We start from the raw sequence: 16,161 nt of genomic DNA on the forward strand, positions 1-16,161 counted from the left end.
ACAGGAACAACTTTTGGATCCGTGGAAACATAAAATCCGGGTGGAAAATCAGTTTAAACCGATCTGCTCCTTTTAAAAAGTCTGAGCATTTTTTGGTGAAAATCGCTAAAAACCAAAAACGCTGAGTCTTGAAAATACAGCTGCACAGCCGGCTGCGGTTTGTTTCCCACATTATAAGAAACGTTACGAGAGGTGAATGTGGCTTGCTGAGCACAATTTAACTTATGTAAATGGTCAGCATAGATTTGAACACAGATGAGTGTGTATTTAAAATTGATTAAAGTAAAATTAAAAGCTTTTAGGAGGATGCTATGAGTTTTGTTTGTGTTTTCAACAGCTGCCATCACTGAAGTCACCGGTTAACATGGTCACTCATTAAACTGAAACACAGGGATAGTGGTAGTCTTTCCTTCTCTAAATACCATAAGTTCTGTTTATTTAACATGGCATAATGTAGAAAATGATTGTTCAAAAAAATCCATGTTCAACAAATCTATGTTCCACCTACCCACAGCGCCCCCAGTTGCATATCTGCTGTAGCTGCATTGCCACTGCTTTATTACTGCACAGTGCTAAAACCACACATGAACGATTAGTCTGTAACTAACAATGCACAGTGTCGACTAGTGGTCTTGACAGTCAGCCAGTTGACTATTCTGTGAAACCCCTACTCACTCCACACATCTCCTCTTTCTCCGTTAAGAATGTCCCTCTTTGTCGGCCATGTGCGCTATACGTACTTGTGAATATCTCCTTTGTCATGGAGCATAAAGACATTTTTGAATTGCCAAAGCCTCTTTTCTTCTTGAGCCCTTGTCTCAATTGAGCTGTAAAATGACTGGCCTGTGAGATTCCTCTCAAAGCCAAGATTGTTAGAGTAAGGCTTTACATTAAAATAATGGCTACAGGATACCATTGAATACCAAAAATGAACTCAGAGTCATTCAAACCCAATGGCAATATGAGTATCATCTGAATCGAGATTGTTGGTTAAGAAGCGTTGCATTTGCAGAACTCTGGATAGAGAGAAAAAAAAAGGACCAATGTTGAAAAGGCGCATAATTAGCTTGTAATTTGCCATGTATGTTACAGAATCTTCCCCTATCGATCCATCTGTTGGTGCCTACAGTCATCTGACTGATGAGCTTGGACAACAGTGCAATTCAGCACAGGTCATAGACACTACAAATACCATGAATAACTGTGGAGGAGTGAAGCACTTTAAAAAAAAATGAGAGAAATGGTCAAGTGATAATTGCCCGCCGACCCCTTCCACTCATGCTCTGAGCTGCTGATTTCCATGTGACCACAACGTCTAAAGCCCTGTATCATTCATTAAGGCCCAGGATCCTCATTATTGTCCCCTCACACTTTTGAAAGACTCATTACCTGCATAATGGAGTAGTCCGTACAAGAGCCAGACCTTTCCTTAGCACGAATTAATCACCTCCCCTGCTCTGACAAAAAGGGAATTCTCTCATTAAAAATTGAGAAACTTCAAACTCCGGCTCCCTACTTTTTCCAAACTTTTTTGAACTGAAGAGGTTGTGGTTCTGCGTTGGTAAAGAAGGCTTTCCATTGAAGGACGTTTAGGGGCATGCTGGAGATTGCTCTTACGCTTCTTTCCTATTCCTGTCAGCCCATTATGGAAGAGAGGGAAGGTAAAAAAAGAGATATACTTACAGTTGACTGTGACTTTCACTGTCTTGGTGTCAGGAGAGGCGATGTCGTTTAAAGCACTGCACTCGTAGTCCCCAGCTTGGTCCCTTGTGATGATGGTGATGTTGAGATATTCACCACTGTCCTGCTTCCTGGCTGGAAATGGAAAAGCGCAGTCAGTAAGGTTATATTTTGATAAGAATCAGGACAAATCGTAAAGAAAGAAATACATATACTGTCGTCAGTACCCTGAGAGCAACATTTTACAATGACACAACAATACACTGTTTTGATAAAAAGATCTTATCCTAAGAAAATATTTGAACTGAAAACCATCCAGTTGAGCAATAAGTATAATACAATTAGATATTCCAGTGAACTCTTCAAAACTTTTCTGGCAAACTGCAATAACAGTGGATTAGCAGGGCATCAATCCATCCATATTGGCATTAGAAAGATTTTTTTTTTAACTTCCAGTCAGTTTTCATTCACTCAACTACACGCCATGCAGTTAACCCCATCTCCTGGAGCAAAGTTGTCTCACAGCTATATGCACATATTACTTCTTTACAGATGACCGTCAATGGTGAAGTCATTAGCGACAGACACTATGGTAGGGTAACAATGCTACCAAGCAATTTTTTTTCTCAAGAATATTTTTATTGAATTTTAAACAAGCAAACAAAATACACACAGAAAACTTGTGGCGCGCTCAACAGATAAGTCAAGTTTACCAATACATCTATAATAGAGGAGCATATATAGCAATCTTGTCCCAATCACCCCTCGCTCAGACTAGCACCATCTACAAGCCAGGATTCCATATTATAAAAGGGTTCCTTGGGGTAATATAGGAAGGTGCTGGAAGTAGGGTTTTATATTTATAAAGAAAGAAATGAAAATAAATAAGTAAATAAAAAAGGGGGTTTGGAAATTGATAAACCTTTACAGCTTATATTACTGACAAAAACCAACAGAGAGACAAAAGAAAACAAGGGACTAAGTCTTTACTATGACTGAAAGTTCTGAAAGTATTTCAGGAAAGGTCCCCACACCTTTTGGAATTTTTTTGTTTGAGTTACATACTTAGTAGTGGATCTTTTCAAGGTTTAGACAGGACATATTGTCCCTCAGCCATTGAGCTTGGGTGGGTGGGTGGAGGGCAGCATCCATTCCTCCATCTTAGCAATACTGCACATCTGTCCAAGAGAGGCGACGGACAGTGTGCGGCATTTGATTGGAATCAGCACACGTTATCCTCTCCAGTGGTTCCAAAGAGGGTGACCAGTGGGTTGGGTTCTAGGTCAAAATTCAGGATTAGGGATAAGGTTTGGAAAACGATCTTTCAGTGTTTTTCCAGGCTACGACACGCCCAGAACACATGGATCAGGGATACCTTACCTCCTCTACGTTTGTCATAGCAGGGATTCACATCTGGGTAAATACGAGATGGTTTGGCTTTGGACAAAGGGCCCTGTGCACTACTTTAAACTGTAACAAACAGTGATGAGCACAAAGGGATGTTGAATTAACCAGCTTGAAGATTGAATCCAAAATATAGTTCCTACAGTGAAAGGTTTAAATCCTGCTCCCAGGCAAATTTGATTTTGTCGAGAGGGGCATATCTTATCCCTACCAGCTTGTCACAGATAGTTGATATTAACCCTTTGCATAATGGATGTAAACAAAGAAATGTGTCAGTGGTGTTCGTATCAGCTGCCCCAGGAACATTTGTCATCTGAGAATGGAGAAAGTGTATGATTTGCATACAGTGCATCCAGAAAGTATTCACATCCCTTCACTTTCCCCACATTTTGTTATGTTACAGCCTTATTCCAAAATGGATTAAATTCCTTTTTTTCCTCATCAATCTACACACAATACCCCATAACGGCAAAGCGAAAAAGGTTTTGTAGAAATTTTTGCAAATTTATTAAAAATAAAAAACTGAAATATTGCATGTACATAAGTATTCACACCCTTTACTCAGTACTTGATTGAGGCACCCTTGGCAGCGATTACAACCTTAAGTCTTCTTGGGTATGAAGCTACAAGCTGGCACACCTATATTTGGGGTATTTCTCCCATTCTTCTCTGCAGATCCTCTCGAGCTCTGTAAGGTTAGATGGGGAGCGTCGCTGCACAGCTATTTTCAGGTCTTTCCAGAGATGTTCAATTGGGTTCAAGTCTGGGCTCTGGCTGGGCCACTCAAGGACATTCACAGACTTGTCCCGAAGCCACTGCTTTGTTGTCTTCGCTGTGTGCTTAGGGTCGTTGTCGTGTTGAAAGGTAAACCTTTGCCCCAGTCTGAGGTCCTGAGCACTCTGGAGCAGGTTTTCATCAAGGATCTCTCTGTACTTTGCTCCATTCATCTTTCCCTCGATCTTGATTAATCTCCCAGTTCCTGCCGCTGAAGAACATCCCTACAGGATGATGCTGCCACAACCATGCTTCACTGTAGGGATGGTATTAGCAAGGTGATGAGAGGTGCCTGGTTTCCTCCAGACGTGACGTTTGGCATTCAGGCCAAAGAGTTCAATTTTGGTTTCATCAGACCAGAGAATCTTTTTTCTCATGGTCTGAGAGTCCTTTAGGTGCTTTCTGGCAAACTCCAAGCGGGCTATCATGTGCTTTTTACTGAGCAGAGGCTTCCGTCTGGCCACTCTACCATAAAGGCCTGATTGGTGGACTGCTGCAGAGAAGTTTGTCCTTCTGGAAGGTTCTCCCATCTCCACAGAGGAACATTGGAGCTCTGTCAGAGTGACCATCGGGTTCTTGGTCACCTCCCTGACCAAGGCCCTTCTCCCCCGATTGCTCAGTTTGGCTGGGCGGCCAGCTCTAGGAACAGTCCTGGTGGATCCAAACTTCTTCCATTTACGATTGATGGAGACCACTGTGTTCTTCGGGACCTTCAAAGCTGTAGAAATTTTTTTGTACCCTTCCCCTGATCTGTGCCTCGATACAATCCTGTCTCGGAGGTCCACAGATAATTCCTTTAACTTCATGGCTTGGTTTCTCCTCTGTCATGCACTGTCAACAGTGGGACCTTATATAGACAGGTGTGTGCCTTTCCAAATCATGTCCAATCAATTGAATTTACCACGGGTGGACTCCAATCAAGATGTAGAAACATCTCAAGGATGATCAATGGAAACAGGATGAACCTGAGCTCAATTTTGAGTGTCATAGCAAAGGGTGTGAATAATTATGTACATGCAATATTTCAGTTTTTTATTTTTAATAAATTTGCAAAAAATTCTACAAAACCTTTTTCACTTTGTCATTATTGGGTATTGTGTGTAGATTGATGAGAACAAAAAGGAATTTAATCCATTTTGGGACAAGGCTGTAACATAACAAAATGTGGGGAAAGTGACGGGGTGTGAATACTTTCCGGATGCACTGTATACCTGAAAAAAAAAGGTATTTGGTAGGTTAAACTTTTCAGAAAGTTGTTCAAATGATGCGAAACTGTTTATGATAAAAAATTCTTTAAAGTGTTCAATACTCCTTCTGTGACATTCTTGAAATGCAGAATCAACTGAAGAAGTTGGAAGAGATGGTTGGATAGAATAGGACATGAGAGAGAAAAATCATGAAAACCAAATTGTTTTTTGAACTGAGCCCTCACTCTCACGGTGTACCAGATAACTGGGTTATCAATTGATTTATTTTGGGGAAGAGGGAGTGAGGATTCAAGAAGTGCTAAATTGGAAAGGTTTTTGACCCGAATTCAACTCCATGATGGACAGTCACCTTAGTTATGAAAGTGTGACCAAAACGTAAGGCAGCATATATTAGTGACCCAGTAATAAAAGCAGAAATTAAGCAATGACATGCCTCTGTAGCTTTTAGATTTTTTTGAAGATGGACTTTATTTAGTCGAGGGTGCTTGCCCTTCCATATGTAGGAGGGTATAACTGAGTCTAGTGAGTCAAAAAAGGATTTGGGAATGAAGGTTGGTATACAGTGCATGCGGAAAGTATTCACACCCCTTCACTTTCCGCACATTTTAATAAATACAGTGGTGTGAAAAAGTGTTTGCCCCCTTCCTGATTTCTTATTTTTTTGCATGTTTGTCACACTTAAATGTTTCAGATCATCAAACAAATTTTAATATTAGACAAAGATAACACAAGTAAACACAAAATGCATTTTTTTAATTAAGGTTTTTATTATTAAGGGAAAAGAAAAATCCAAACCTACATGGCCCTGTGTGAAAAAGTGATTGCCCCCCCCCCGTTAAAACATAAATTAAGTGTGGTTTATCACATCTTTGGAAAGCTGAGTTCAATTTCTCTAGCCATACCCAGGCCTGATTACTGCCACACCTCTTCTCAATCAAGAAATCACTTAAATAGGACCTGCCTGACAAAGTGAAGTAGACCAAAAGAGCCTCAAAAGCTAGACATCATGCTGTGATCCAAAGAAATTCAGGAACAAATGAGAAACAAAGTAATTGAAATCTATCAGTCTGGAAAAGGTTATAAAGCCATTTCTAAAGCTTTTGGACTCCAGCGAACCACAGTGAGAGCCATTATCCACAAATGGCGAAAACATGGAACAGTGGTGAACCTTCCCAGGAGTGGCCGGCCGACCAATTTACCCCAAGAGCGCAGCGACGACTCATCCAAGAGGTCACAAAAGACCCCACAACAACATCCAAAGAACTGCAGGCCTCACTTGCCTTAGTTAAGGTCAGTGTTCATGACTCCACTATAAGAAAGACACTGGGCAAAAACGGCCTGCATGGCAGAGTTCCAAGACGAAAACCACTGCTGAGCAAAAAGAACATAAAGGCTCATCTCAGTTTTGCCAGAAAACATCTTGATGATCCCCAAGACTTTTGGGAAAATACTCTGTGGACTGACGAGACAAAAGTTGAACTTTTTGGAAGGTATGTGTCCCATTACATCTGGCGTAAAAGTAACACAGCATTTCAGAAAAGGAACATCATACCAACAGTAAAATATGGTGGTCTGGGGCTATTTTGCTGCTTCAGGACCTGGAAGACTTGCTGTGGTAAATGGAACCATGAATTCTGCTGTCTACCAAAAAATCCTGAAGGAGAATGTCCCGGCCATCTGTTCGTGACCTCAAGCTGGAGCGTACTTGGGTTCTGCAGCAGGACAATGATCCAAAACACACCAGCAAGTCCACCTCTGAATGTCTTAAGAAAAACAAAATGAAGACTTTGGAGTGGCCTAGTCAAAGTCCTGACCTGAATCCAGTTGAGATGCTGTGGCATGACCTTAAAAAGGCGGTTCATGCTCGAAACCCCCCCAATATGGCTGAATTACAACAATTCTGCAAAGATGAGTGGGCCAAAATTCCTCCACAGCGCTGTAAAAGACTCATTGCCAGTTCTCGCAAACGCTTGATTGCAGTTGTTGCTGCTAAGGGTGGCTCAACCAGTTATTAGGTTTAGGGGGCAATCACTTTTTCACACAGGGCCATGTAGCTTTGGATTTTTTTTCCCTTAATAATAAAAACCTTCATTTAAAAACTGCATTTTGTGTTTACTTGTGTTATCTTTGTCTAATATTTAAATTTGTTTGATGAATTGAAACATTTAAGTGTGACAAACGTGCAAAAAAATAAGAAATCAGGAAGGGGGCAAACACTTTTTCACACCACTGTAAGTATTCACACCCTTTGCTATGACACTCAAAATTGAGCTCAGGTTCATCCTGTTTCCACTGATCATCCTTGAGATGTTTCTACATCTTGATTGGAGTCCACCCGTGGTAAATTCAATTGATTGGACATGATTTGGAAAGGCACACACCTGTCTATATAACGTCCAACTGTTGACAGTGCATGTCAGAGCAGAAACCAAGCCATGAAGTCAAAGGAATTGTCTGTGGACCTCCGAGACAGGATTGTATCGAGGCACAGATCTGGGGAAGGGTACAAAAAATGTTCTACAGCTTTGAAGGTCCCGAAGAGCACAGTTGTCTCCATCATTCGTAAATGGAAGAAGTTTGGATCCACCAGGACTGTTCCTAGAGCTGGCCGCCCAGCCAAACTGAGCAATTGGGGGAGAAGGGCCTTGGTCAGGGAGGTGACCAAGAACCCGATGGTCACTCTTGACAGAGCTCCAGCGTTCCTCTGTGGAGATGGGAGAACCTTCCAGAAGGACAACCATCTCTGCAGCACTCCACCAATCAGGCCTTTGTGGTAGAGTGGCCAGAAGGAAGCCTCTGCTCAGTAAAAAGCACATGACAGCCCGCTTGGAGTTTGCCAGAAAGCACCTAAAGGACTCTCAGACCATGAGAAACAAGATTCTCTGGTCTGATGAAACCAAGATTGAACTCTTTGGCCTGAATGCCAAACGTCACGTCTGGAGGAAACCAGGCACCTCTCATCACCTTGCTAATACCATCCCTACAGTGAAGCATGGTTGTGGCAGCATCATCCTGTAGGGATGTTTTTCAGCGGCAGGAACTGGGAGACTAGTCAGGATCGAGGGAAAGATGAATGGAGCAAAGTACAGAGAGATCCTTGATGAAAACCTGCTCCGGGGCGCTCAGGACCTCAGACTGGCGCAAAGGTTTACCTTTCAACATGACAACGACCCTAAGCACACAGCCAAGACAATGAAGGAGTGGCTTCGGGACAAGTCTGTGAATGTCCTTGAGTGGCCCAGCCAGAGCCCAGACTTGAACCCCATTGAACATCTCTGGAAAGACATGAAAATAGCTGTGCAGCGACACTCCCCATCTAACCTTACAGAGCTCGAGAGGATCCGCAGAGAAGAATGAGAGAAATATCCCAAATATAGGTTTGCCAAGCTTGTAGCTTCATACCCAAGAAGAATTGAGGCTGTAATCGCTGCCAAGGGTGCCTCAACCAAGTACTGAGTAAAGGGTGTGAATACTTATGTACATGCAATATTTCAGTTTTTTACTTTTTAATAAATTTGCAAAAATTTCTACAAAACCTTTTTCGCTTTGTCATTATGGCGTATTGTATGGAGATTGATGAGAAAAAAAGGAATTTAATCCATTTTGGAATAAGGCTGTAACATAACAAAATGTGGGGAAAGTGAAGGGGTGTGAATACTTTCCGGATGCACTGTATATTGACAAAGATATAAAAATTTACGGAGAACATTCGTTCTGACCGAGTTAATTCGGCTCACCTGGGATGTAGATAGGGGTGAACACTGCGTTAGGCACTGTTTTCCATCATTTAACGGAGTAAGGAATTTTTTTTTTAAAAGACATGTTTTCTTGTGACTGTAATACCAAGTTGAGTAAATTGGTTTTTCACAATCTTAAAAGGGAGGTTAGTATACGCTAATATAAGTGCCTCTTCATTCACGAGGAAAAGCTCACTTTTGTGTAAATTTAGTTTGTATCCTGAGAACTGACAGAATTGGGTGAGTAATGATAGCATAGGGGGGAAAGAGGTATCTGGGCTTGATATGAAAATAAAAGGGAAACTTTATGCTCAACTCCCTTCCTCCAAATCCCTGAAATATCCTCACAACGACGGAACGCAATTGCTATGGATTTATGGCCAGATCAAAAAGTAGTGGGCTTAAAGGGCACCCTTTACGAGTTCCCAGTTGGAGGCTGAAAGGTTGTGACTGTTAAGAGTTGGTGAGGATTTAAGCAGTAGGGCATAAATAGAATGTTTTTATCCATGTGATAAAACTTGGTCCAAAGTCAAATTTTTCTAAAATTACAAACAAATAAAAAAAAGTCTCCATCATCAAAAAAAGACAAGTATGATAGGGTTAATACTCCTGTCTGTGCCCTTGACCGAGGCATGGCAAGACGAACTGGAGTTGGTCCCCGGGTGCTGCCAAGTGGCCACCCACTGCTCCTAGTTACACAGCTAGGATGGGTTAAATGCAGAGTATAACTTCCCTACAGAGATTAATAGAGTATATCAAAATAAATAAACAAATAAAAATACATCCACTCCACGCGGTCAAATGCTTTTTCCACGTCTATAAAAAGGACACATTCAGGAATTGTGTCCGACGGTGAGTACAAATTATCAAATAGATGTATATTAAAGTGGGAGTGGTGGTTCTTAACAAAAGCCAGTTTGATCTTCGGATATGATTGATGGTAGAATGTTCTCTAATCTACAGGCTAGAACAGTAGTGGCTAACCATGTGCCATGGAGAGCCATGTGTATGCAGGTTTTCATTCCAACCCAACTCCACGCCAGGTGACTTCACTGATACATTCTTCCTCTTTGGTTGAAGGGTCGCTAATCAGTGAAATTACCTGGTGTGGAGTCCATCTGGAATGAAAACCTGCATACACATGGCTCTCCATGGCACATGGTTAGCCACCCCTGGGCTAGAACTTTAGCTAAGATTTTGGCATCTATGTTTAATACAGAGACTGGCCTATAGGAGGAGCACTCTGTTGGAGCTTTGCCTTTCTTTGCAACAAGAGTGATTCATGCTTTTTTAACGATGCTGGAAGTTTACATTGCTTAAATGAATCAGAGAGCACTGAGCTTAGTTCACGTGTAAGCAATGAAGAAACTAATTTCTGAAATTCAGAAGGGAACCTGTCAGGTCCTGGGGATTTACAGATCGCAATGAACAGATAGCTGCAGCTATTTCTTCCTGTGATATAGGCTAATCTAGTCTCATTTTGTTGTCAGGGGAAAGCATAGGGATGTTAAAACGATTTAAGAAATTCTCTCCTAAAATGTTATCATTTGGGAATTCAGAAGTGTAAATAAAAATTCCTAAATGTGTCATTAATTTTGGAGTGAACCGAGGTGATGTTGCCATTATCCAACTGAAATTTTGAGATGTGTCGTTTTGCTTTGAATCCTCTCATCTGACCAGATTTGTCACTGTGGAATAAAATAAACTCTTGCTCTCCAAAAGTTGGCATTCAACTGGATGTGTTGAGAGGATGTCAAATTTGGTTTTGAGTTCCACTCATTTTTATATAGTACTGGGTTTTTAACTTGAGTGTATTGCTGATCTATGTCTTTAATTTGATTGACTAGTTCTAGTTGTTCTTTATGGGCCACCTTTTTCATATGCACAGTGTAAGAAACAATTTGTCCCCTAAGGTAGACTTTCAAAGCATCCCAAACAATTAGACTGGAGGTTTCAGGTGAGGTATTTGTTTTGTTTTCTCTTTTTTTTTTGACTTTCCCCCCTTTTTCTCCCCAGTTGTATCCAGCCAATTACCCCACTCTTCCAAGCCGTCCTGGTCACTGCTCCACCCCCTCTGCAAATCCCGGGAGGACTGCAGACTACCACATGCTTCTTCCGATACATTTGGAGTTGTCAGCCACTTCTTTTCATCTGACAGTGAGGAGTTTCATCAGGGGGATGTAACGTGCGGGAGGATCACGCCATTCCCCCCAGTTCCCCCTCCCCCCTGAACAGGTGCCCCGACCGACCAGAGGAAGCACTATTGCAGCAACCAGGACACATACCCACATCTGGCTTCCCACCTGCTGACACGGGCAATTGTGTCTGTAGGGACGCCTGACCAAGCCGGAGGTAACATGGGAATTTGAACTGGTGATCCCCATGCTGGCAGCCAATGGAATAGACTGCCACGCCACCCGGACACCCCTCAGGTGATGTATTTGCACGAAAGAAGAAGGTTATCTACTCCTCCATAAATTTCACAAAGTCATAATCTGACAGAGGTCGAATTAAAATGCCCATGTGTTTTTATCTGAGGTAGGCAAGGAAGGGTCATAGATAGTACAACAGGGGCATGGTCTGATATCACTATGCTCTGATAAGCACAGGAGTGGGCCAATGGGATCAGTTGATTGTCAATAAGAAAATAATCAATCCTAGAGAGGGCATGGTGACCATGTGAGAACAAGGAATACTCACTCTGATTTGGATGGAGAAAGCGCCACAAATCAGAGACAATTTAATTGGATAGGAAGGACTGACTGAATAAGTGAGGCTGACTTACTTATTTTGTGAGGACTGGGAGATCGAACCAGCATGGGATCCAACCATCAGTTGAAATCCCCACCAAATATGAGAGAGTATATGCTCAGATCAGGTAAGGAAGAGAAAAAAAAATGTTAAAAAATCCCCCACATAATCCACATTGGGGGCATACACATTGGCAAACTACCTTTGTATTATACAATTTCCCCCAGACAATGATATAATGACCTTTTGTATCTGATATTACATTGTGATGCTCAAAGGGAATGTTTTGGTTAATAAGAATTGAGACAACCCCCCCCCCACCCCCTTTGCTTTGGCCTGGAAAGTGGAGTGTAAGTACTGCCCCACCCATTATGACACGTGGAGAGAAATTTATGTTTCTTGTAGAAAAGTAATTTCTGTTTTAACACAAAGGACACAAAGACAAAGAACACTATGGAACCCCCCCCCCAAAAAGAAACAGCACACGATAACACAACAATATAATGTAATATGGGTGTGTCAGCTTTTCCGCAACCTGACTGTCTGTGGAAATAAACTATAACTGAGATGGGTGGTGTGTGATTTGATGCTCTGGTAAAGTTTTTTAGATGGAAGGAGTGAGAACAGACCATGAGCAGGGTGGCTGGTGTCCTTAACAATGTTTTGGGCTTTCCTTTTGCAGCAAGTGGTGTAAATATTATGACGTTGTGGTAGTTCCATGCCAATGATTTTTGCTGCTGTCTTTACAGTGCTTTAAAGCAGTCTGCAGCCCTGAGCAGTCAGGTTGTTAAACCACACTGTGATACAGCCTGTCAAGACAACCTCAATGGTACTGCGATAAAAGTTCATAAGAGTTTTGGTACTCATACAAAAACTCTTGCAACACCTCAGAAAATAAAATCCCTGCTGTGCCTTCTTCAGGATGCAATTGGTGTTGAGAAACCTGTCCCTGTCATTGTGTGTGGTTTCACTGTGTTAAGAAAACCTAAGAAAACCACCATTGTGCCAGTACCTAAGAAAACACCTGTCTCTTTCCTTAATGATTACCGACCTGTTGCTTTGACCTCCATTATTACGAAGTGCCTGGAAAGATTGGTTATATTAAATATAAAATGTAACATTGCTGTTACCCTTGACCCATTACAGTTTGCCTACTGTTCCAACAGATCTGTAGATGACACTGTCTCACTTGCTCTGCATACTGCTTTAGTACACCCTGAAAAGAAACATTATCTATGTCAGAGTGTTTATTGATTACAGCTTTGCTTTCAATACAATTGTACTGGTGTTGAAACTCAAGAGGTCCTGGTCTGGGCAACTCTATCTGTAATTGGCAATTTGATTTCCTGACAGGCAGGCCCCAGACTGTGAGAATAGGTAAAACATACTCATCCACATTAGTTCTTAGGACCAGTGTGCCTCAGGGCTGTTGTCTGGGTCCCCTATTGTAGTCAGCTTACACACAAATGTGTTGTCAAATATGAGAACAACAGCATCATTACATTTGCACACGATACCACAGTGATTGCACTAATAAATGACAGTGATGGGAGGGCCTATAGGAGGAAAGTGGAAGATTTAACCATATGGTGTCATGATAACAACCTCTCTCTAAATGTCAATAAGACAAAATAACTCATTGTTGACTTTAGAAAGAGCAGAGAAAATCATTATTATTTCCATCAATGGGCCATCTGTTGACAGTGTGGGCAGTCTTGTTTTTTTTTTTTTTGCAATTAATGAATTAATCATTTGAGTCATTCGTCGGGTAAAAATACCAAACATTTATTGGTTGGACATTTATAAATGTTAAGATTTATTCTCCCGCCACTGATTTGTAGGTCTTGGTTTGTTACAAAGGGTGATTGGGCTTTTATTGTTAGAGCCCCCACAATGTGGAACTCTCTTCCTGTCGAACTAAGACAATCAAAGTCTCTAGCTTCTTTTAAATCTCGTCTTAAAACTTTGCTTTTTATGAAAGCTTTTAAAAATATTTGTCATTTGTTTTCATATATTTATATGGCTTTTATTTTTACTCTTACTTATTTGTTCTTACTTATTTTTGCCTTGTCTGGTTTGATTTCTTTGTAAAGCACTTTGTAACATTGTTTTAAAAAAGTGCTATATAAATAAAGTTATTAATTATTATTATTATTATTATTATCATTAAATGAATAACAGAAAGTTGAACTAGTTCATCTGGACACAACGTTTATTGAGAGAAAGATGGCAGACTGCAGAATTAGCCTCAGATGCCGACAGAGCAGCATTACACCTAAGAGCCTGCAAATGAAATCTTCAGTCAAGGGCCACCGAGCTAACAAAATATCCCAGAAGACACAGAGACAGCAGTTGAACAAACGGGTGAGACAAACTAATTTTACCATCGATGCTTTGAAAGCCAAAGAGGAGCAGATCCAACAGACTCACGCCGTGTCTAGCACTAGAACGACCAAGACGGTCATTATGACCGTTTGGATTTTCAAAGTTCAATAATTTTGTGGAAAAAAAAAGATACAGACCTGCTGCTCCATGAATGCTCCTAAAATTGCATACACTTGCACTGAAATGAGTTTTAGATCAATTGCACATAAAAAGTTATGATAACATCGACCTAAAACAACCATAAGCAGTCAAAATGACCGCAAGTAATTTGCACGTGATCGTGTGTGTCATGTCACTATTTATGATGTGTGTTTGTTACATCATTTCCTTCGTGAAGTTCACTGCTCTGTCCTAGAAACACAATAGCGTGCTCCAGTGCAGAGTAATAGTCTAAACCTGATTTTTGATTATTTCCAATTATTTCAGACGCGCCATGACTACCACCGAGGCATTGCAGTATTTACAGGCGTTGGACAGCGGCCATTTTAAATTGTGTGAAAAATAGTATCAAAGTTGTTAAAATGTTAGTTTTGGTGTCAGTCGTTTCTTAACAGAAATACTAACATATGTAATGCATTAATATCTCAATTGGGCATTTATCTCGACAGAATATAGAGTTTAAAAACCGTGGCGGTCATTTTGACCGCCCATGGTCAAGTACCGGTCTTTTTTTGGTATTTGGTTCATTTCAGTTCTTCTTTTACATTTCACGTTTTATAGGCCTTGTTATGTTTGCTAGATTAGCAATATGTGTTTACCATTTTGTTTTTCAGGTAATATTTTCACTTTTTCAATTCTGCTATTCAAGTTCGACCATGTCTCTATTAAGTTTAAATTGTTTAGAAATAGTATTATAGTTGCTAAATTGTTAATTTTTGTGTCAGTCATTTCCTAACAGACATACTAACATATGTAATGCATTGATATATCATTTGGGTATTTATCTCGACAGACTACTACTAGTACTTCCGGCGGCTCCCATTAGGGGTGGCCACAGCAGATCACCCGTTTCCATTTCTTCCTGTCTTCTGCATCTTCCTCTGTCACACCAGCCACCTGCATGTCTTCCCTCACAAAATCCATAAACTTCCTCTTTTCCACTTCCCTGGCAGCTCCATATTTAACATCCTTCTCCCAATATACCCAGCATCTCTCCTCCACACATGTCCAAACCATCTCAATCTTGCCTCTCTTGCTTTGTCTCTTAACCGTCCAACTTGAGCGGTCCCTCTAATATAATCCTTCCTAATCCTGTCCTTCTTCATCACTCCCAGTGAAAATCTTAGCATCTTCAACTCTGCCACCTCCAGCTCCGCCTCCTGTCTTTTCATCAGTGCCACTGTCTCCAAACCATATAACATAGCTGGCCTCACAACCATCTTGTAAAACTTCCCTTTAACTCTTGCTGATACCCTTCTGTCGCAAATCACTCCTGAAACTCTTCTCCAACCACTCCACTCAAACCTGCCTGCACTCTCTTCTTCACCTCTCTTCTGCACTCCCCATTACTTTGGACAGTTGACCCCAAGTATTTAAACTCATACATCTTCGTCACTTCTACTCCTTGCATCCTCACCATTCCGCTGTCGTCCCTCTCATTCACGCATAGGTATTCCGTCTTGCTCCTACTGACTTTCATTCCTCTTCTCTCCAGTGCATAGTTCCACCTCTCCATGCTCTCCTCAACCTGCACCCTACTCTCGCTACAGATCACAATGTCGTCCACAAACATCACAGTCCACGAAGACTCCTGCCTGATCTTGTCCGTCAACCTGTCCATCACCACTGCAAACAAGAAAGGGCTCACAGCCGATCCTTGATGTAATCCCACCTCCACCTTGAACCCATCTGTCATTCCAACCGCACACCTCACCATCGTCACACTTCCCTCATTCATATCCTGCACCACTCCTACATACTTCTCTGCAACTCTTGACTTCCTCATACAATATCACACCTCCTCTCTCGGCACCCTGTCGTATGCTTTCTCTAAATCTACAAAGATACAATGTAACTCCTTCTGGCCTTCTCTATACTTCTCGATCAACATTCTCAAAGCAAACATTGCATTTGTGGTGCTCTTTCGTGGCATGAAACCATACGGCTGCTCGCTAATCGTCACCTCTCCTCTTAACCTAGCTTCTATTATTCTTTCCCATATCTTCATGCTGTGGCTGATCAATTTTACACCTCTGTAGTTGCTACAGTTCTGCACATCACCC

At 41.4% G+C, this 16,161-nt stretch overlaps 1 protein-coding gene across 1 annotated transcript in view; it reads right to left on the bottom strand.

Annotated features, from left to right (window-relative positions):
- negr1 (neuronal growth regulator 1) overlaps positions 1-16,161 on the bottom strand; it is a 325,691-nt gene that overhangs the window by 104,658 nt on the left and 204,872 nt on the right. The window contains exon 4 of the mRNA XM_056277000.1: positions 1,684-1,815. Coding sequence (XP_056132975.1) covers positions 1,684-1,815 — 132 coding nt within the window. The remainder of the gene's footprint in view (positions 1-1,683; positions 1,816-16,161) is intronic.

The sequence above is a fragment of the Lampris incognitus genome, chromosome 3 (genome assembly GCF_029633865.1).
Source record: "Lampris incognitus isolate fLamInc1 chromosome 3, fLamInc1.hap2, whole genome shotgun sequence".
In the NCBI taxonomy this organism is placed as follows: Eukaryota; Metazoa; Chordata; class Actinopteri; order Lampriformes; family Lampridae; genus Lampris; species Lampris incognitus.